Here is a 20,379-nt window from a genome sequence, read left to right on the forward strand (position 1 = left end):
CAGTGGAATTTGTTCCCCGGCAAGCCCCAGCCGCGGGGAGGGGCGGCCACTCGCAGGGGAAATAGCACAGACGTTTCTTGCATAGCTGTTCCGGCAGCGCTGACCGCAGCGCTTTCCAGGGCTGGAGCCAGGGCCTGCCCCGTGCCAGCTGCCCCTCTCCTCCCCTGGTCTGCCCCCAGCAGAGGCTGGAGCTGCTCCTCTGCACCGCTCAGACGCAGGCAGGGCCAGAGCCTCTGGCTGAAGGACAAGAGCTGCAGCAACTGAGGTGTCTTTCCCCCTTACATGGGTCTCGTGTCCCTAGGTGTGCCCAAAGTCCCCCTGACTCGGTGGGGCTCTGCTCCACACGTCAGTCCCTGTGGGGCTGCTGCCCACCGAGGCAGCCCAGCTCTGCTGTGAGCTTGCACTCCCTGCGGTTCACAGCCCTGCGGGGCTGGTGGAAGGTCATGCTGCTTGGCATTCCTGCTACATGACATCTGCGTTGCATCTGGCACGGGGGAAACGGCGCTTCACCACATCCATGCTGCGCCAGGGTGGCCCCATCTGCTCCCGCTGGTGCGGGCCTCCAGCAGCTCTGTGGGGCTGCGTGGGGCCGGGGCTGCGTGGGGCCGGGGCCGCTGCTGCGGGCTCCGGCAGCCCCTTCCTCCCCCCTGTGCGGGGGCAGCTCCCACACACCATGCCAGGCAGCCTGGCCATGCTTTACCCTTGACTTACCAGGCTCTTCTTCCCACCCCAGAGAGGAGCCAGCACCCCTTGGGGAAATAGAACAGACAACTTTATCAAGAAAATAAAATTACAACTAAGGAATGAGTGTGGGAGCTGCTGCTGGGCAGCCAGAGGCAGCACTGCCAGTGCAGGGCGGCCACAGCGTCCTGGGGAACAAGGGGCTCCTGGGGCATGACAGAGGCTGGCCCTGAGCAGGGGGGGTCCCCAGGTGGGCAGTGGATCCTGGTGCCAGCAGAGGGCAGAGCCCCAGAGAAGGCAGCTCAGGGCGAGAGGAACTGGGCCGGGGGAGCAGGAGGGGGTGCAGTGGGGTGGTGGGGACAGGGAGCGGGGGGAGCACGGTGTGGCAGGAGGGGGCGCGGGGCCTCCCCTGACCGTGCCATGGTGCCGCAGCCCAGGAAGGGGGTGCAGCGTCCGGCCAGTGTTTGGGGCAGTGCCCCGGGCCGCCGGTGCCTCCAGCCCTGGCTCCCCGGCGGTGAGTCCTGGGCAGCCCCCAGAGCGGTGCAGGGCTCAGAGGTGTTGGGGGCAAGCCCCCCACCGGCCCCGCAGCAGCTTCCTCCTGCACGTGTGGGGCGGAGGAGGGAGATGCCCATCTCCCCGGGGCTCCTGCGTCTGGGCCCTACGAGATCTGGTTGTTCAGCTGGCCCGGGTACTGCTCAAACCGCTTGCTGGCCTCCTCGCTGAGCGCGTCGCCTGGCGGCAGAGGACAAGAGCTGTCAGCTCCAGTGCTGTCCTGCCAGCGCCTCCGCCCTTCCCCAGCCACCCCCAGCACCCCAGCCCCTGCCCCCCACACCTGCCCGTGCCCCGCAGCCTGCCCCCAGCCCTTACTGCCCCGTCTCGGTCCCCCCCAGGACACCCCCAGCCCCACCGTGCCCTCGCTCCAGCCCATGCCGCGTCCCTGGGCCGTTACCGATGTGGCAGCTGTGCACCCAGATACGGTGCCCGTCGTACTTGCAGTTGCATTTCATGGCGTTGTTGGTGAAGTCGCTCTCTGCCACCTCGAAGTTGGGGTTAATCACGACCTGTGGGGCACTGACAGTGAGGCGCTGCGGGCCCCTGCCCCACGCCCTGCAGCCCCGCACCGCATCAGCTTGGCCCTCCCAGCCCGGCGTAGCTGCTGCCCGGGGTACGGCCCCGGCACGGCCCTGTCCCCCCAGCCCCAGCAGGGCTCGTCTCCCTGGCCACAGTGGGATGTGCTGGAGGGCTCTGAGGAGCTGGTGGCCCTGTCACTGCACCCCATGTCCCCAAGAGCAACATTCCTTTGCGCAGGAAATGGCTTTCAGGCTGCAGCAAGCCTGAGCGGGTTCCACATGAGCCCTGCACGACTCCAGGCCCTGGGATAGGCACAGTCCCTCCGTGCCATGGCTCCTGGGGCCAGGCACCCTATCCACAGAAGGGCCAGCAGCGTGCTGAGGACCACGGGGCAGAGGCAAGCTCCAGAGCCCTCCTAGCCCCACGGCACAGCCCATGCTGGGTGGTCTCTTCAGCATGTCCTATGCAGTACTGCTCGGGGGGTGTGAGAGGGGCGGGGGGCACAGCCGCAGCACCTGCAGGATGTAGTTGCCAGGCTTGACATCAGTGATGTCGATCCACTGGCAGTCGATGTCGTGCCGGTACAGGTCCCAGCAGCCCACCGTGATGCCCTGCTCCCCGAAGTTGGCACACTCGTACCGCTTGGCCACATCTGCAGGCAAGAAGCGAGCACGGCTCATCCCTGCTGCAGCCCCCTGCACAGAGGGGGACACGGCAGGGACAGTGCCCCACAGCCTTGCAGTGCCCACCTTCTTCACACTCTGTGTCCTCAAGGCAGAAGCTGGCCTTGTGGCCCTCTGCCACCTTGGTGCCATTGGGAGTCAGGATGTCGTAGTGGGTGAAAATGTCCATGCTGTGATAGTGCCTGTGAGAGAGCCCGCAGCGCTCTTCTGCACCAGTGCAACCCTCGGGGAGGGCCAGAGGTGGAGGGGGCAGCTGAGGAAACCCACGGAGCAAGCAGGAGACAGGTCCCCGCCTGCCTGTCCCTCGGTGCTTGGGAAGGTCCCCACTGCGAGCACTGCGAGGCTAGGGCAGAGCTCAGCCTTGCCCTGGGATGGGACATGGCTGTCCCCAGCCAGGTGGCCCCGGCAAGGGGAGGCTCAGCCCCTGCACAGCCGGCAGCCCCGTCCTTGCCCCCCGACACCCCCAGCCCCAACACCGCTATTCAGGGTCAGCCCTGAGCCAAACTGGGGAAAATGACCCCTGGCAGCACAGGTCCCGACGCCGCCCTCCCCCTGCCCACCAGCAGCACCACCGCCCTCCTGCCGCCTGCAGCCCCGGCCCAGGCCGTTCCCTGCCCGCGCCACGCACGCACCGGTGGCACTCGTGCCAGACCCAGGAGTGGCGGCCAGCCTTGGGGCGGAAGTCGGCACGGCCGTTGTTGTGGATCTGGGAGGAGAAGCGGAGCAGGCGGCGGTGCCCGTAGGGCCAGTTGGCCAGGCGGGCCGAGCTGGAGAGGCAGTTCTCCTCGGCGGCACAGTACAGCATGTGCAGCGGCCGGTCCTCGATGTACGCCGTCTCCTGCACCAGCGGCGCATGCAGCAGCAGGTCGGAGGCGGCTGGGGAGCAGGCAGTGGCTCAGGGACGGCTGGACGCACCGCTGCTCAGCGCAAGCAGGGCTGAGCCAGCCAGGTGAATGCGTCCCCACCCCATCAGCCGGCACGGGCCGACCCCACAGCCCCCACCACCTGCAGAGCCCCTTGCCCACAGCCTCTTTCCCTGCAGCCCCTGGCCCCGCGGCCCCGTTGCCCACAGTCCCCATGAGCGCTCACTCTCAGAGCAGATGACGCCTGCGGCGAAGCGCGTGCCCGTGTTCCTGCAGTTCAGGCTGCTGCCATGGTGCTGGCAGTGGCTCAGGGACATCTCGTGGCCAGCACACTTCACACCGCTCAGCACCATCTCCGTCACGTTGCTGGCATCCCAGTACCACGTCTCCTGGGGTGGGTGAGACAGGCTGGGCCAAATGCTGTGGGTGCCCCGGCTCAGACGCACCCTGCCCCGGTACACCCCGCCCGCCCGCCCAGGCTGCCCCCACAGGTCCTATCGCGTGGCACAGAGGGGCCACGTCCCATCACCCCTCTCAGCCCCGGGGCCATCAGGGAAGCGCCGGTGTCTGTGCTTGCCGGGGCATCACCAGGCGCCTCCCTGCCGGCACCTACCGTCACCGCGTGCAGGGAGTAGCCCAGGCCAAGCTGGCGGCAGGCCACCATGGCCTCTTTGGTGGTCCAGCCATCGCTGCACACCGTGCCCCACTTACTGCCGCGCTTCACCTCCACGCGGCCCTCGAACGCCGTCCTCCCGCCGGCTAGGCGGATCTGTGGGGAAGTCCTGGGGCCGTGAGCACGCACCCCGCACTGCACCGCCCCCCGCCACGTCCCCGTCCCCGTCCCTGTCCCCGCGGAGCAGTGGTGGTGGCGGCTCGCTGCCCTGGCCAAGCTGGCACTAGCACCTACTTGTAAGCCGTGGTTAGCGAATCCCAGACCCAGCTGGCGACAGACCACCATCGCCTCCAGCGTACCCCAGCCTTCGCCGCAGACCAGACCCCAGCGGAGCTCGTCCCCGTCGCCAGCCCCCACCGCCACCTCGACCCGCCCCTCGAAGCGGCTCCGACCCCCGCTCAGCCGAATCTGCAGAGAAAGGCAGTGGCAGTGTCATCGGCATCATGAGCGATGCTCCTGCTGCTGGGGCTGCATCCCACAGCGCATCCTGCCCAGGCACCCAGGCAGCCGGGGCCGCGCGGCAGCACCTGGATGGGCCCCGGGGCCAGGGCGGCACGTCAAGGAGGAGGAGGCAGCCGGGAGCTGAGCAGAGCCAGGCACAACTTTTGGTGAGCTGGGAACTCACCAAAAATGGCAGTTTTGGGGCCAAGACTTTGTGGGTTTGGGAAGTGTGTACCAAAGCAGGGAAAAGGATTCATTTCAAAATGCATTCTCATTTCAGAAATGACAGGCGTGAGAGTGTTAAAAAGGTTAAAAAGCCCAAAGTGGATGAAATGAGACGCTAGGTCAAAGAGGATGGTGCTGCTCCATTTGCTCATTTCATCGTCAGTTAAAAAAAAAATCTCTCTACTTGGCCCACAGCGATTTTTTTTCAGGTGCTTCAGCAGGGAGCAGCTGCCCCACACCACTGAGCAGGGGGCACCACAGAGCCCTCAGAGCCCCCAGGGGGCCTCCTTTCCACCCCCCAACTCACAGGGGCAGTTTGGGACTCCAGTCCCCAGAAATCCCCAACCCCCCCAGGGCAGCCCTTTCCCCAGACCGGGGGAAACAACGGCTGCAATGGGGTGCAGTACAGGACAGACGAGGGGACATCCTATGTCAGGTCCCATGGGCTCCCCGGGCTCAGCAGGTGACACAGACACCGCTGTGGTCCCTCAGCCCCCCACTCCAGGGCCCCGATGCCAGGAACCCCACGGCTGTGCAGCCCCCACCACAACACACACCAGGTTCTCATAGCCCATGTAGGGGATGTTGCAGCGGACGGCTGCATCCTCCGTGTGCTTGCAGTCCTCCTGCGTGATGTTCTTGAAGGGGCAGCTCCAGAGGGACTTCTCGGTGCCCAGGCACTGCACCTCGTTCAGGTGGATAGGCCCTGTCCCTGCGGAGGAATGGCGGGGCTCAGCGCCCAGCCGCACGAGGACACCATCCCCTCCCTGCAGCTGCCCTTGCCCCCCTCCCAGCACAGCCCTGCCCTCCCCAAAGGACCGAGCGGCTGCAGTCCCCCGGGATGCTCAGGGCAAGCCCTGCACCACATGCTGCCCGCAGCCGCAGGGACAGGCCTGGCTGTGGCTCGCCCAGCGCGGCCATCTGAAGGCGATGCCTGGCCCAGGACCCTCACCTTGGCCCATGCGTGCCCCAGTGAGGGCTTCCTTGGCGCTGCCAAAACCCAGCTCGCGGCACACCACGCTGGCTGACAGCAGGTTCCAGCGGTCATCGCAGACTGTGCCCCACTCGCTGCTCTTGAGCACCTCGACACGGCCCTCCCCGGCCTTCGCACCTCCCTTCAGCCGGATCCGCAGCTGTGGGGGAGTGGGGTAAGGGCGCAGCGGGGGACACCGTGGTGTGGCACGGTGCGGCACAGCACGGCAGGCACGGTGCGGCACGACGCGGCGCAGCACAGTGTGGCATGGCACAGCAGAGCACGGCACCGTGTGGCGTGGCACAGCGGCGTGCCATGGCACAGCACAGTGCAGCACAGAGGTGACTGTGACGTGCAGGGACAGAACGCTGTCCCCACCTCCTGCCGATCCTACGGATCAGTCACCCAGGGACACTGCACCCCTGCTCTTGGCCCAGCCAGGGGCTCAGAGCCCTGCAACAGGGCAGTGGCCGCTGTGGCCCCACAGCACCGCACATCCACCCTGCAGGGCTCACCTGGCCCTGCTGCTGCTGGCGCTGCTTCTTCTTGTGGGTGCTGCCAGAGGTGAAGAGGGGCCCAGGCAGGCAGCTGACAACGGCGGGCATGCCGGCCCCGCAGGCTGTGGAGGTGTTGCCCTGGTAGAACTGGAAGGTGCACATGGAGAGGTGCACCTCCGTCCCCGTGCAGGACACGGAGTGCAGGCGGTAGTTGAGCTGCTGCCGCTCCGCAAACAGCCTGCAAGGAGAGAGCACAGCCTGCGGCACAGCCACCGGGAGCGGAGGTGTCGGCGGCCGCCCCACCTGTGGCTGCACCGTCCCTGCCCCTCGCTCCATCCCCTGGCTCCATCCCCGGTGGGATGCGCTGTGCCCCTGGGGCGCCCAACCCTCGCCGGCCCTGCCCCTGTCCCAGCAGCACAGGGACACGCGTGGCTCCAGCAGCGCTGAGCGGGGCTCCAGGCACTCGGGCTCCCCACTGGAGCCATTTACCTCTTCCTGGACCCTACGTCCTCCCTGCGCTTTTGTTTAGGCTGAGATTTGGAGGCCAGCCTGGAAAACAGAAAACAACCATCAAGGAGCCCGGGGCCCCAGGCTGTCACCTCTCCCTGGAGACTGAGCTTGGCATGCGTGCCCCTGGTGAGCCTCATGCACGTCCACTTCATGTCATGCGTGGGTGCAATGGCATCATCTGCTGCCAGCAATATGACACAACTGCCCTCCACAGCAATGATGCAGTTTCCTGCCCACATCCCGCCAGGAAACTGTGACAGATGCAGCCACATCCCGTGCTGCTTTTTACACACAGCAGAAGATCAAACACCGGTGGCAATGATTTGATCTGTCAGGTGCAAGTGAGGTATGCCCCTGTCCTCATCCAGACACCAGACAACATCACTGTGCTTTGCTCCAAGGGGAGCAGGACACCTAGCAAGCATGGCGCCGAGCTAGCGGTGCATGTGGACAGTGCTCTCCCCGAAGCCACGGGGATGGTGAGACGCTCTGCAAGCTCACCGCACCCAGCTTCAGCGTGGGGAGTACCCTGGGTTCACACTGAGCAGTGCAGAGAAAACCATAGGATGCTGGTATGTTGTTTGTAACCCCCACACCCCCAGAAATGCTTTGTTTTGCTTGGTGGGGAGGAGGACGCTGAGCATGGCCAAATCCCCAGGGACCACAAGGAGAAAAGAGTGACAAAACATGGCAGGGGACTGCAAGCTCCCCAGAAACTAGGGATAAGGCAAAATCAAGCCTGGCAGCTGTCCTGCCAGCCCGCAGCACATCAGTGTCAGCCCACGCAGCCCAGTGAGCCCCGTGACACAGCACGGGACAGTCAGGACAAGGGTTCACACAAATGTCCAGAGGACATCAGCACCCATCAGCACTCCTGAGACCACAGGTAGATCCTGCGCCCAGTTCTGGGTCTCCTGATACAAGAAAAATATCAGCAATTGGAGCGAGCCCTGCAGACAGCACCGGGACAGCCAGGGACTGGCGGAGAAATGGGAAGCTGGGCTGCTGCAGCCTGGGGATGATTTAGCTTCAGGGGCTCAGGCAGCCCCCAACTTGCACCCACAAAGGGCTGTCAGGGAGCCAGAGACAGGCTCTTCACAGCTGCCAAAGACAGGTGCACAAGGGAAAGCAGGCAAAATTTGCAAGAAGAGTGTCACACTAGATGTAAGGAAAACTTTCTCCCCATGAGGGCCGTTCAGCATCAGAGCAGAGTCCACACGGCTGCAGGATCTCTGTCCTTGTTGTCTTTCAAAAGCCAGCTGGATGAAGCCCTGAGCCGGCCCACAGCGCTGCAGGAGAGGTTGGACCAGAACCCCGAGGTCCCTTCCAGCCGTCACCCCACACAGGCTGCAGACGTGCAGCCTGAACAGCTCAGCCCAGGCAGACCAGAGCTTGGCTCCTGTGGCAGGCAGAGGAAAGGGAGCGGATCGCTGCTTACAGACGTGGCGCAGCACTTCGCCCAGTGCCACGTGGATAATGCCCGCTCAGTGGAAAAGAGGTAGTGGGCATCAACCAGACAAAGCAGCAACAGCAAGTTGCAGCAAGAGGGACGTGTGAGTGGGGCTTTGAGGAGACCCTCACAGGCTGACCCCATCTGGATTCCCACCACCAGCGCAGGCAGAGCTACAGGAGCTGGGGAGGGTGCCCATCGATGACACAGTGCTGGGAAGTCATAGTGAAGGACTCGGGATGGGTCAAGAGCACACGGGGCACCTTCAGCACCAGGGGGATGGTGGTACCGAGCTGAAGCGGGGCAGGGGCAGAGCAGCTTCTCCACATGATGGTCTCAAGCGAGAGGTACCATGCAACAGCCCAGGGAGGATGGGCTTTGGATGTAGCTTGGGTCTCTGCACCCACTACCAAATCCGTCAGCAGCAGTGCAGGGCCAGAGGGAAAGGGCAGCCAGACTGTCCCTGGGGTCAGGCAGAATGGCAGCAAGAGCGAGTGGGCAGACGGTGCAAGAGATCCCGGGCAGGTGCAGCACCTGGGACAAGACCTACCAAACCATGACCGTCAGCCCAGTGCCCAGCACTACCAGCACCGCCATGCCCACTGCCCTGGTGCCCAGCACTACCAGCATGGCTGAGCAAGCACTTCAATGCCCGTGCCATCCCACCCAATGGGGAATAGGGAAGTGTGCAGCCTTTCCAGCTTCCCCACTGCAGCTTTCTACAGAAAGCAGCCCATTCCTGCAGCCCACCCTCCCTATCCACCAGGAGAGAGAGCTCCTTTCCGAGGCCTCCCTGTCCCTGCAGGGCTGCAGCACATAGCACCACAGCCCTCCCCATGCCTTCCACCAGGACCCTGCCCACAACGGGTCTGCCCTGCAGACACAGACCCTGCCCATTGTGCAGGACAAGGCTGCTCTGCCTGGGGCACCAGCAGCCTAGGAGAAAGAGCATCTCTCATGGGGGACAGGGGACCCCAGTGCGCCCAGACAGGTCCCACTGGAGTGGGCTCTTCCTGCCCAGCACACCACAGGCCCTCAGTCTGCTCTGTCCAGATCCGCTCATGCCAGGATCCACTCGGACTGCAGAGACTGGTGGGACAGGGCAGCCCGGTGCTGCCCAGGGCTCAGCAGACAGGGCGCCCCAGCCCCTTACCTGCTGCCCGGCCTTGGGCTCTGTCCCTTTGTCCTGGCTGCACGCTTCAACCGCCTGCAGGAGCAACACCCTGGCTGTGCGGTGAGGGGTGCGCACAGTGCTGGGCACTGCACCGCGGGCGGCGCACCCACACCCGGGCCCCTCCCTCGAGCCACGGTGCTGTGGCCTCATCCCTGCCTGGCTCACGACAAACCGCCCCGGGCACAGGGACCCCCGCACTCCCTACGAGAGGGAAATGTGGAGGTGCACCACTGTTGGGGAGCAAAACTTGACCTCTTGGTCAGGCTCTGCAGTGGTGCATGGGGAGACTGGTGGCCCCCAGACGTGCCACAGACCCCCAGCTTGGTTAGCAAGTGCCCAAATGGCCCATGGAGCTAGGGCTGGGTGAACTGCAGGGACAGGAGGGATGCTGGGGAGCCTCAATGCCCAACAGCATGTTCCCGACTGTCCCCCCAGCACTGCTCCTGGCATCCCCCAGTGCTGCTCCAACACCCCAGCCACACGGGACTCCTTGCCAGCCCCACTCACTTGTAGAAGTTCCTGTTCACCTTCTTCTCTGCAGGGAAGCCCATCATGCCACAGATGACACGGCTGTTCTTGGTGTCCCAGCCCTCATCGCAGATCTGTGCCCAGCCATCCTTGTAGCGCACCTCCACGATGCCCTCTGTCACCGGCAGCCGCCGCCGGGCCCCTGACACCACCGGCCGCAGACGAACCTCCTCCACGTGGCTCTGCTCTGTCTGCAGGGCATGGGTCACCCCAGGCTTGCTTGGCACCCCTGGGCCCCAGCTCCCTGCCAGCCCAAGGACGCCCTGCAGGAGGGGGTTCCCCAGACCCATGTGGGGAACAGGGACAGGACGGTCCCATCTCCAACGGCCCAGGGTAGCCAAGTACTTATCCCTGTCCCTGGTCCCTCAGGTCTAATTCCAGGACTGCAGCCGGGAGAGCCAGTGCTGCCATCCGTTCACCTAGGAACCTTGTATCCAGACCCCAGCCCAGGCACCCTCCCAGGGCAGGATAGCAGCACAGGGCGCTGGATGCTGGGCACAGCCTGCAGGACATGGCTCCAGCACCCCTCTCTTGGTGAGACCCCAGCCAGCACATGCCCAGAGCTGCGCCATGTCCCCGCACCCAAGGTGTGGTCTGAGAAACAGCCTGGAAGAGAGATAGAGGGGAGCGGCCACACGTGCCAGCAGAGCGCAGCGTGCATGAGCAGGTCTGGGACCAGGGCCCCTGGCAGACAGGAGACAGGGGCATACAGTCTGTAGGGGCACAGGACAGCCCCCGTGGCCTGCAGATGCCACGAGGGAAGGAGCAGCTCAGGATGCCCAGGGGATGCTGTGGCAGTACTGCACTCCACGTGGGGCAGGGGCAGGATTTGCCTGCTGCAGGGCTGCGCACCGCAGCCCCTCCTCCCCACCGGCAGGCACAGACGCCTGCCGGGCTGCAGTGAGGAAGCTGCCCCCGACCAGGCAGGGAGGTCAAAAGCCAGGCAGGGCCGCACCAGACACAGCACCCTCACCTCAATGACGTTGGAGTCCTTGAAGCCTGGGATGCGCTCATCCTTGCAGATGACACCTGCGTCTTCCTCGTGGCTGCAGTCACTGTTCCCCCAGCCCCGGTGTTTGCAGTCCCCAATGCTCTTCTCACCTCCCGCACAATTCACGTTATCCAGCCAGATCCGCCCTGCCACATGCCAGGGCCAGAGGTGAGAGGGGACCGAGCCCATGCAGCAGCCCCCAGGAGCAGGGAGGGTGCCCGCTGCGCACGGCCAGGGCCACGCAGGCATGTAGCAGGCACGAGGGTAGGACACTATTTGGACACGAGGCTGGGGCAGCCCTCCCCTGGCACAAAGCTGGGGCCAGACATGCAACGAGGGAAAGCCTGAGTGTGGGAGCAGCTGGTGGGGAGTCTCCACAGTGCCTGCATGTAGCACACATCCTGGGGCCTGTACGGCATCTCGCCTGCACACAGCAGCCTGCTGCACCTCTGCACGTGCCCTCACCGGCGCAGCCCTGCAGCCACCTGCACCATGCAGGGCATGCACAGCCCACTGTTGTAGTGCATGCATACATCCTCCCTAAGTGCTGGGGACACACATGCACATGCACACGTGGAGCTTCCCAGTCTGCTTTGCACATGCACACACATGCAGGCGCACACACACGAGGACAGTCACGCTGCCAGGCACTCTGCAGACACGGGGCCCTGCTGGTCCCCACACCAGCCTAGTGCAGCACACGGCTGCGCCTCTTACCGACGCCTTTGCCGTACTTGGCGCTGTGGGCCCAGCCGGTGGCAGCCACGAAGCCAAGGTGCCGGCACAGCACGTGCGCGTTGGCCAGCGTGAAGTCGTCGTCGCAGATGGTGCCCCATTCATCGTTGTAGAAGACCTCGACGCGGCCCTCGTTGTGCTTGCGTGGGTAGCCAGCCAGGCGAAACTTCAGCTGGGGCGCGGGGCTGCGCGTGGGGCCCGGAGGGGTGGGCTGGGCGCTGCCCCCCCCCAGCCAGAGCACCCCCAGCAGCACCAGCAGCTCCTGCCACGTCCACGTGCTGTGGTGTCCCATGGCGGCGTGGCCCTGCGTGGGGAGACAGCGTCAGGGCAGGCGGGAGAACCGCATCGTGCCGCAACACCAGCTCAGCCCGGCGCCGTGCAGTGAAATCCCCGCCCCTGCGCAGCTCTGCTGGGTGCCAGCACGCCCGTGTGCCCCGTCCCCAGCCGGGGACAGCCCCTGCCCACCGCCCGCCTGCACCCCCAGCCCCGTTGCCAGCCACAGCCCTGCCCGCCGCCCCCGGCCCCTCGCTGCGCTGTGCTGCCGGATCACATCTCCCGCACCGAGAACGACAGCAGATGTGCCAAGGGGCGCGCGTCACCTCCAGAAAAGAAGGGGCACCGGCTGCTGCAGCAGAGGTGCTGGGACACGGCCAGGGAATGGGGTGGCCTGGCTGGGCTGGCCGTGGACCTCGGTACGCCACCGGCTGCACGGCAGCCGGGACTGGAGCTGCTGACCAAGGGGCTGCCAAGCCACGCTCCTGCCCACTGTCAGGAGCGACGCAACTGGAGCCGTTTACATCTCTCCCTGTGAGGTATTTTCTCCAGCCCTTCAATAACATTTGTGGCTCCCTGAGAATACCTGCGGGAGATGCGGTATTCCTGCATCAGCCTCGTTGACAAACAATGGTGAAAACATTTCTCTGTAAACCGCCTTCACCCTATTCCCACGTGTGCCGCCAGGGACCACCTTAACCCCCTCAGCACCACGCAGCCTGGGATCAGCATGCCTGTGCAGGCAGCACCAGCACTGCTCCAGGCCGGGCTGGCGGCGTGTTTGGCAGCACAGCACCAAGGCACGGCGAGCCTCCCGCCGCAGGGCTGCAGCCCCACAGCCTGCCCCCAGCCGGCCCGTTGCACAGTGCCCCCACTGCCTGGGAGCCCCTCCTGGGACAGGCCCAGCAGCCAAACCCACTGGGAGCATATCCCACATGCCTCACTCACACGGGTTGTCTTTAGACAACATTCAAAGAATAAGGTTGAGCGTGCTCACCTAAAAGCTGGGGTGATTTCAGACTCTGATGTTTAGCTACAGGGCTCCGCAGAAGGGAAAGCAAATGCAAGCCCTGCACATGCTCCTTCCTCAGCCCGTGCGTCTCACAGACAAGCCCCATGGTGCCGGCACACTTCCTCTGCCAGCCACCGCCCTGTGCACCCCATCCCCTGCTCCCTCGCAGCTCCAGCGTGCCAGTTGGATGGAGCCACAGAGCTGTCAGAGCCCATTCCTTGGGGCGAGATACATCCCTGTGCCGCACTGGGACAATCGCCCTGGGCCTTGCCACCAGCACTGAGCCTGGGCTCAGGGATGGCCCCACAGCCCCATGTCCAACCATGGGATAGGTTTTCTATGAGAATCGGCCCTGCTCCTGCTCTGTCATGCTTCTCTTTGCCAGGTTACGGAGGCCAGGTCACCACTCCAGCCTCCAGCGACTCCTGAACACGAAGCAGGGACAGGCAGACAAACCCTTCCCTGTGCCCATTGCCCCGACACAGCCCCCTGCCGCCTCCTGCCCCTTCGGGCTGGGACACCACCAGCACAGTGCCAGCGAGTCCCAGTGCCTGCAGGGACGTGCGAGGAGGGAGGGCGAGGGCAAGGGGACCAACAGCACCGGTCCACGGCCAGTGCAGAAGTTGCAGCAGGAAGATGCCGACCCCTGTGGGGCAATCGCATCAACTCCGGCCCTGCTCTTTCCTCTGTCACATCCTGGGGCATGGGGGACACAGCAGCACTGACAGGGACAGCAACAGGCACTGGGGGTCAGGAATGCGCCCTGCGAGCCCTTGGGTTTGCAGTGGCTGGCTCTGGGCTACCCGTACCTCGGCTGCCTGCTTTGGCATTGCAAGAACAAAGAGAAGCCCAGCAGGAAGCATATTTGTGGGCAGGCAGCAGGGAAACGCTTTGCTGAACCTTTTAATCAGCCTGTTAGGCAGGAGAAAGGGGAGGGCAGGCACAAAGGGCCATCCCAGCCCTGCCAGCGGGGGCAGGCAGGGCAGGAGTGCTCCAGCCGTGTTTCTGCTCTGCCTGGAAAGCCGCGAGGGGATCAGTTTAACATCTCACAGCAGTAATAAAACGCTTCTTATTCTGTGCATCAGTCAGAGGGGACATCCTGTCCTTCCCAAGTGAAGCAATGTAAATCTACAGAGCTAGGCTGCGCCACACGTCACACACAAGTACTTGCCAGCAAGTCTGGGCCCTCTCAGTGCTAATTTTAACTCACCTGGGGAGACTGTGGAATCTGCAAGCACACGTGGAGCTAAAGCTTCCCCCACACTTGCACTGAATGAGGCAGGCGATCTCTGCTGGTGCTGACTGCAGGCTGCTTTGTGATGGGGCCAATACAATGCCAAAGGGCAGCAGCACAATTAATGCCAATCTCCACAGTTCTGCAGAAATAGTCCATGTCACAAAGCTGGTGTGACCTTTTATGAGATCACAGGTTTGGTTAATTGAAGTAACTGTGTTGATATAACAGGCTGAGACTGGAAGGCATTCGATTCATCTTGCATGACCTTTTAATGAAAGATTAGCACTCAACAAAATCAGTGCACCTTCTGCTAAGTGGATTAAAACTGGACACCTGCTGTAACTAAAATGTGGTTACAACTGGAAAGTCACCATTCAGTGGGCTCTCTGGTGAGGATCACGTGCTTTTCAAAAGCAGAACCATGTCTGAAGGAGAGAAAAAGTCCTCTCCTGGTACAGTCTGCAAAGACAGAAATGGGCAGAGTGTGTAGGTGGGGACAGACCTGGGCGGCCTGGCAAAATGGCGTCACATAGACTATACTCTTGTCTGGAAAGAAATGTAAGGCCATGCACTCAAGAACAAAGCATGCAGGATCAGAGACCAGAACACAGCACACAGGAAAGTGCTCAGTCTGTCTGGACCGGGCACTGGTGCCATGGCAAGCACCCAGTGCCACCGAGTCGCAGCAGTGCTACCACAGGACCTGGTACACTTGCTATTGACAGGATTGCTGAAGCCGCCGGCCTCCAGATTGGCTGGATGCGAGGTCTCAGCCCCAGCCCTGTGTTTGGGGATGTGGGGAAGCCCCACGCAAGGCTGTCTGGGCACTGTGCGCTGCCAACGGGGCCGGCACTGGGAGATCCTCCACATCCTGACGCCATCAGTCAGGGCGAGAGCCATGCAGCGGCGCCAGGCCACGGCGAATGTCCCTCAGCCCAGACCCTGATGCCCACAGAAGCAGCAGGAGTGCCTTGGGACAGGGCGGGGATGCTCTATTGCTTCCCTGTTGTGGTGCCCACAGCTCAGCCACCCCGTCTTTGCATTCAAAAGCTCTCTGTGGATTTGTCTTCCTCACAGTCCTTCAGTTGCTTCTGAACCTGCTTAAATCCTACCATCCCTCTCTGTATTAACCACAGCTCGCTGAAGGGGTCCCGCAGTCACCGTCTGCAGTGCTCCTGGGTCACCGCTGTCCTCTGCAGAGGCTCCAGCGTCCCCCTCCCTACTCGCTCCCCCTGCCTCAGCTCAGCCTGTCCTCAGCCCCTGCCACCTGCCCCCCTGCCCTGGTGAGGTCAGCACAGGCCTGCAGCACTTCCCACGCGCATCCAGGAGAGCGGTTCGGTTGGCAGCGTGGACTCCCTGGGGGAAAACGGAGCCAGTTTCCCACTTCTGTAACATCTCCCTCTCGCAATGCCTCTCTGAGGCTCGGTATCACAGACATTGGGCTAACAGGGCTGGCGTTGGCCAGATCACTTTTTCCACTTTCTTAAATGCCAGCAGTGCATTTGCTCCTCCAGCATGGTGACACTGCCCTTTTTTCCTTGCTCACTGCAAGCTTTGCTCCCGGACCCAACTGCTGCTGTGGGAACAGGGAGTCCCCCGCCCTGCCCCAGGCAGCTGCGGCGCAGTCCCACAGGCTTCCAACGGGGCAGATCTGCACTCAGCACCTCCTGATTTCAAGCTCAGGCCCTTCCCTGCAGCTCCTGTCTCTGGATCACTGCAACCAGAGGGCCAGCCCTGACTCAGTCCAACAGGACCACAGTCCTGCCGGCTGGATCTGCTGCGGGCATGAGGTCTGTGCCAGGGCTGGGGGCTCTTTGGCAGGCACAGACAAGCCGGGGGTCCCCTGCACCCTGGAAGGGCTGATCTACCTGAGCAAGAGTCCTGAGGGGGCATCCCCCTCACTTCTCCATCTGGCCAGAGGAAGGGGCACCCCTTTGTCCAGCCTCCTTGCGGCTGGTGGAGGCCATGAGGGGACAGGCTGTTCGGTCCTGCTGGGAGCAAGGGGGGCCGCCACCCCTCCGGCTCAGGGGATGCTTGATGCAAGCAGCAGTACAAGGGGGTGTCAGGGAGGATGCTAGCTCTGCTCCTAAGGACCAGAGATCAGCATGAACCGCACACATCCACTGGAGAGCAGATGTGCAGACAGCTGGGGGCATGGACAGGCAACACCTGTGGGGAGGGTCGGGGGCCAAGAATTGCCTGGGACAGGGATGGGTGCCCTGGCTGCTGCTGTCACCCAGAAGCTGGGCACAATCCTGCCCAGACTCGCCTGCCCCAGGGCCCCGGGCACCCCACTGCTGGCTTCCGTCTGCAGACACAAAGTCCCCTCTCTGACAGGGGTTTTGTGCAAGGCGCTTCTGCATTCCCCTGGCAGGTGAATGGGGCTCGGACACGCACCCAGCTGGGGGGATGGGCTGGCCCCCAGCAAGCACCAGCCATAGATGCTGGAGAGCAGCCCAGGTCCTTGTGACCGCCCAGAAAACCTCGGGAATCGCAAAATAACAGAATGGCTGAGGTTGGAAGGGACCTCTGGAGAGCACCTTGTCCAACCCCCCTGCCAAGCAGGATCACCCAGAGCACGTTGCGCAGCATCACATCCCGGTGGGTTTTGAATTTCTCCAGAGAAGGAGACTCCACAGCCTCTCTGGGCAACCTGTGCCAGTGCTCTGTCACTCTCCCAATAAAGAAATGTTTTCTCATATTCAGCTGGAACTTCACGTTTCAGTTTGTGCCGTTGCCTCTTGTCTGGCCCTGTCCTCCTGACAGACATTTATACACATAGATAAGATCCTCTCTTGGCCTTCTCTTCTCCAAGTTAACCAGGCCCAGCTCTCTCAGTCTCTTCTCATATGAGAGATGCTCCAGTCCCCTCATCACCTTCATAGCCCTCCACTGGACTCACTCCAGTAGCTCCATCTCCCTCTTGTACTGGCGAGCCCAGAACTGGACACTATACTCCAGTTGTGGCCTCACCAGGGCTGAGTAGAGGGGCAGGATCTCCTCCCTTGGCCTGCTGGCAACACTCATTGTAATGCACCCCAGGATAACATCAGCCTTCTTGGCCACAGGGGAGCATTGCTGCCTCATGGAATGTCCCAGCCAGGCATGTGCCAGGCCCCAACCCCTTCCTGGCATACAGCAGGGATGGAGCTGGTTGTGGGTACCTGAGTGCATCACAGAGCTGAGACCACAGGATCCACGCCCCCAGCCCGGCTGCAGAGTCCCCTCTGTGCTGAGGGCAGCTCCATGTGGCAGCAGGAACCATGGCACTGCTTGACCTGCTCCCAGACCAGCCCCACCACTCTGCCCTTCCCGGCAAACAAGGGCTCCAGTGCCCCACAGGAGCTGCACTCCCTAGCCAGGTAGCCCCAGTGCCCTCAGCACGGCTGCGCTGCCCCAGCACAGGGGCTGTGCCCTCCAGGGGCTCAGCTGTACCAGCAGGGGCAAGCGGTGACAGCGAGGGAAACCCCAAGCACGGGGATGCTGGCTCCGAGGCTGTGCCATTCAGTACCCACCAGGCACTCGAACGGACCTTGATCTACCCCAGGAAAACCTCAGTGAATAGTAAACAGGCTTGGGAAGGAGCAGATGAAGCAGATATAGAGCAGGTCAGTGTGTTGGGTCCTCATGCATGCTGGCAGCCAAGTGCAGGTCACCTCCGTGGCACGGGGACAAGGTCCCAGGCAGCAGCAGCAGGGAAGGGCCAGGCTGGGGTGGCACCGCAGGGGTGGGCTCTCTCAGCAGTGCTGCACAGGAGGCCTGAGGCATGCACAGGGAGATGCAGCAAAGCAGGCACTGACAGACTGGAAGGACTCAGAAAAGAGCAGAGCAAATGACCGACGACCTGGGAAGCCCGCCAGGAGAAGGAGGAAGCAGCTCCCTCTGTTTACCCATCACTGGGAAGGTCAAGAGGTGACGGGATCACACTCTGCCGAGGCCCACGCCGGGACATCCCTGAGAGCAAAGGGTTGCGTCCCCAGCACAGGGGCAGGAGAAGGTCTGTTGGGTCCCATGGTTTCAGGCACTGGGCTCCGCTCCCTCCCCATCTCCCTGGGGCCCCAGCACACACAGGCCAGAGCCTGGCTTCCCGCACCGGCCCTTTCGCAATCCTGGCCGCCTGGACTGGCCTCCTTCGTTCTCCTGCTTCCCAGCAGCCCAGGGGTGCTGGAGCTGAGGGTTGTGACAGCCCTGCCTCGCTGGGGCAGGACCGGCTGGACCCGCCGGCAGGGACCCCACAGGATAGGAGGCACAGGAGAAGCACAGCCAAGTCCAGGGGCCCCAGGGCTCCCAGCTGAACTGCTCCCAGTGGCACCGAGGAACAACCCAGGGCCACCCCAGCAGCCCCACCACACTGGCAGGCTCGGTGACACCTCCCTACACCACCACCTCCTGGTGGGGCTCGCTGGGGGCTCGCTGCCCCTGGCTGACCAGAAAGAAGGCTGTGTGCCTGTTCCTGCTGTCCCACTGCATGTCCCTGTCCCAGGCAGTGATGGGGACACTGCTGTAGACACCACGCCCCGACTCTGTGGCTGTCCTGAGTGCCAGCTGGGGACAGAGCACCTGAGTGCACTCACCAGGTCCAGCGCACTGGTTCAAGCAGTCCTGAGCCCTTTGGACTGTCTGATGTCCCCTGTTCTGCTGTCAGCCTCTAAGCCAGGGCAGCACACAGCGCAGCTCTTTGCAGTTCCTAACACCACTGGGTTTCCCTGAGACACAGCAGGGAAACAGCTGCCAGCTCTGCTCTTGGCTCCTCTGGGCTCTGCAGGGGCAGGCAGGAGGGGAAGACCCCAAAGGAATGTGCAGATGCTGTAGCCATTGGCCACAGCCGCAACAGCCCAGCCAGGCTGGGAGGCAAACCACAGGTCTGGGGGGGCCAGGCACCGCAGGGCAGGGAACCAGCCATCTCAGAGCTACTGGGAGAGAGGAGACCTGCTCCGCTGCATGCCAACTCCTCTGGAGAGCAGCTGAGAGGATGCAGGACGTGCCCAGGCCCCCAGCCTTCAAGCCTCGCATCCCTTCGTCCTTCCTCTCTTCCAGCGAAGAAGCGAATTCCATCTTCATGGAAATCCTGAGTCTCCACCGCCCTTTGTAAACCACAGCTCAGCAAACGAGCCTCCTGAAGGCAGGCGCTGCTCAGCACGTTCAGGGCTACGCATGGCTGCGCAGCCCCGAGGCAGCACCCCGCTAACCTGCCGGATCTGATGGGCACCCCTTCCCCTTCCCCTTCCCCTTCCCCTTCCCCTTCCCCTTCCCCTTCCCCTTCCCAGCAAGCGCGTGGGGAACGCACGCCGCAGCCTGGCACAAACCCTTGCACCCCGCCAAACGCAGCCGCGGGGCACGGCGAACGTGACACAGCTCCCCCGCCGCCGGCACCGCGCACAAAGCAGGCTTTCTGTACCGGGCGCGGGGCACCCTCCGTGCGGCCGCCGGCAGGGGCAGCCCCCGCAGCACCGCGCAGCCGCGCCGCGGAACCGGGGGTCGGGGACGGAGCTGGCGCGTCCCGCGCGGCCACGCAGCCCTCGCGCGGCACGGCCCCGCGCGGCCCCCGTTCGTCCCCCGCGCCGGCAGCCGCCCGGCCGCCCCCCGCCCGGCTCTGCAGCGCGCCTCGCGCCCCCGGCCCGCCGCCGCTCGCGCCGCGCCGGGGTCCCCGCGCACGCCGCGAAGCCTCCCACGCGCGGCCCCTCCCGCGAGCTCCGGGGCCGCGCGGGGCGCCCCCGGCACCCGCGCCCAGCGCCGCGCCCGCCGCCCCCCGCGCGCCGGGCCGGTCCCGACCCGCGCTGCCCGCCCGCCCCGGGCCCCGGGCCCCGGGCCGTACCTCTCGTCCCCACGGGCTGCGCGGCTGCGGCGGCGCCGGGCGAGAGCGTCCAGCCGAGTGCCGGCGGGGCCGTGCCGAGCCGAGCCGAGCCGAGCCGAGCCGCCCCTCTCCGCCCCGGCCCGCCCCGCGCAGCGCCCCGGTGTCCGGGGCCGGCCCGTGCCGCCCCGCCGCCCCGGCCCCGCACGGACCGGCCCCGGCCCGGCGCCCCGCACGGATCCGGCCGCGGCGGGGCCCCGCTCCCCCGGGGGGCTCCGCTCCGGGGCCGGCACCGGACCCCGGCACGGGACCTCCAGCTCGGCCCTCTCCCTGCAGGGTCCCCGGCCTTGCGCCCCCGCCCCGCGAGCACCGCGCTCCCGGCGCAGCCCCCGGCGGACCCGGGGACGGGGACCGGGTGCAGACCCTCGCAGAGCAGCTCCCGGGCATGGAGCAGCGCATCCCGGTGAGGCACGGGGAAGGCCAGGGGCTGCCCGAGCCCCGCCTCTGCTCCGGGTCCCTCTGCCACCCAGCCTCCTCCTCGACCCATGACCAAGGGGCAGCCAGCTTTGGC

General features: G+C 64.4%; 1 protein-coding gene across 9 annotated transcripts; it reads right to left on the reverse strand.

The window, feature by feature from the left end:
• Positions 1-755: 755 nt before the first annotated feature.
• On the reverse strand, positions 756-20,307 carry LOXL3 (lysyl oxidase like 3). Of its 9 annotated transcripts, XM_080589823.1 has the most exons (17): positions 19,833-20,307; positions 11,478-11,799; positions 10,743-10,906; positions 9,749-9,960; positions 9,221-9,274; positions 6,597-6,656; positions 6,126-6,345; positions 5,590-5,770; positions 5,195-5,349; positions 4,206-4,379; positions 3,912-4,067; positions 3,525-3,687; positions 3,068-3,311; positions 2,502-2,617; positions 2,268-2,404; positions 1,631-1,742; positions 756-1,413 (listed from the first exon to the last, which is right to left on the reverse strand). In XM_080589823.1, the coding sequence occupies exons 1-17, from the start codon at positions 20,265-20,267 to the stop codon at positions 1,340-1,342; spliced, it is 2,979 nt and encodes a 992-aa protein (XP_080445949.1). In that variant the 5' UTR covers positions 20,268-20,307; the 3' UTR covers positions 756-1,339. The 9 variants fall into 9 exon arrangements, with proteins under 9 accessions (XP_080445949.1, XP_080445950.1, XP_080445951.1 ...); XM_080589824.1 differs by lacking the exon at positions 9,221-9,274 and having other exon boundaries at positions 19,833-20,305; XM_080589825.1 differs by lacking the exon at positions 6,597-6,656 and having other exon boundaries at positions 19,833-20,305.
• Positions 20,308-20,379: the final 72 nt, after the last annotated feature.

This window comes from Anser brachyrhynchus, assembly GCF_964034855.1.
Source record: "Anser brachyrhynchus genome assembly, chromosome: 4".
Taxonomy (NCBI): domain Eukaryota; kingdom Metazoa; phylum Chordata; class Aves; order Anseriformes; family Anatidae; genus Anser; species Anser brachyrhynchus.

What these genes read in the sequence shown, in the direction of transcription:
- LOXL3 (XM_080589823.1), bottom strand. Translation starts at nt 20,267, where the DNA reads ATGCGCTGCTCCATGCCCGGGAGCTGCTCTGCGAGGGTCTGCACCCGG. An exon ending in AGGCGTCATCTGCTCTGAGA is followed by an intron (nt 3,312 to 3,524) that starts GTGAGCGCTCAT and finishes CCTGCTCCCCAG; the next exon opens with CCGCCTCCGACCTGCTGCTG. An exon ending in GTCTGGCACGAGTGCCACCG is followed by an intron (nt 2,618 to 3,067) that starts GTGCGTGCGTGG and finishes GCTCTCTCACAG; the next exon opens with GCACTATCACAGCATGGACA.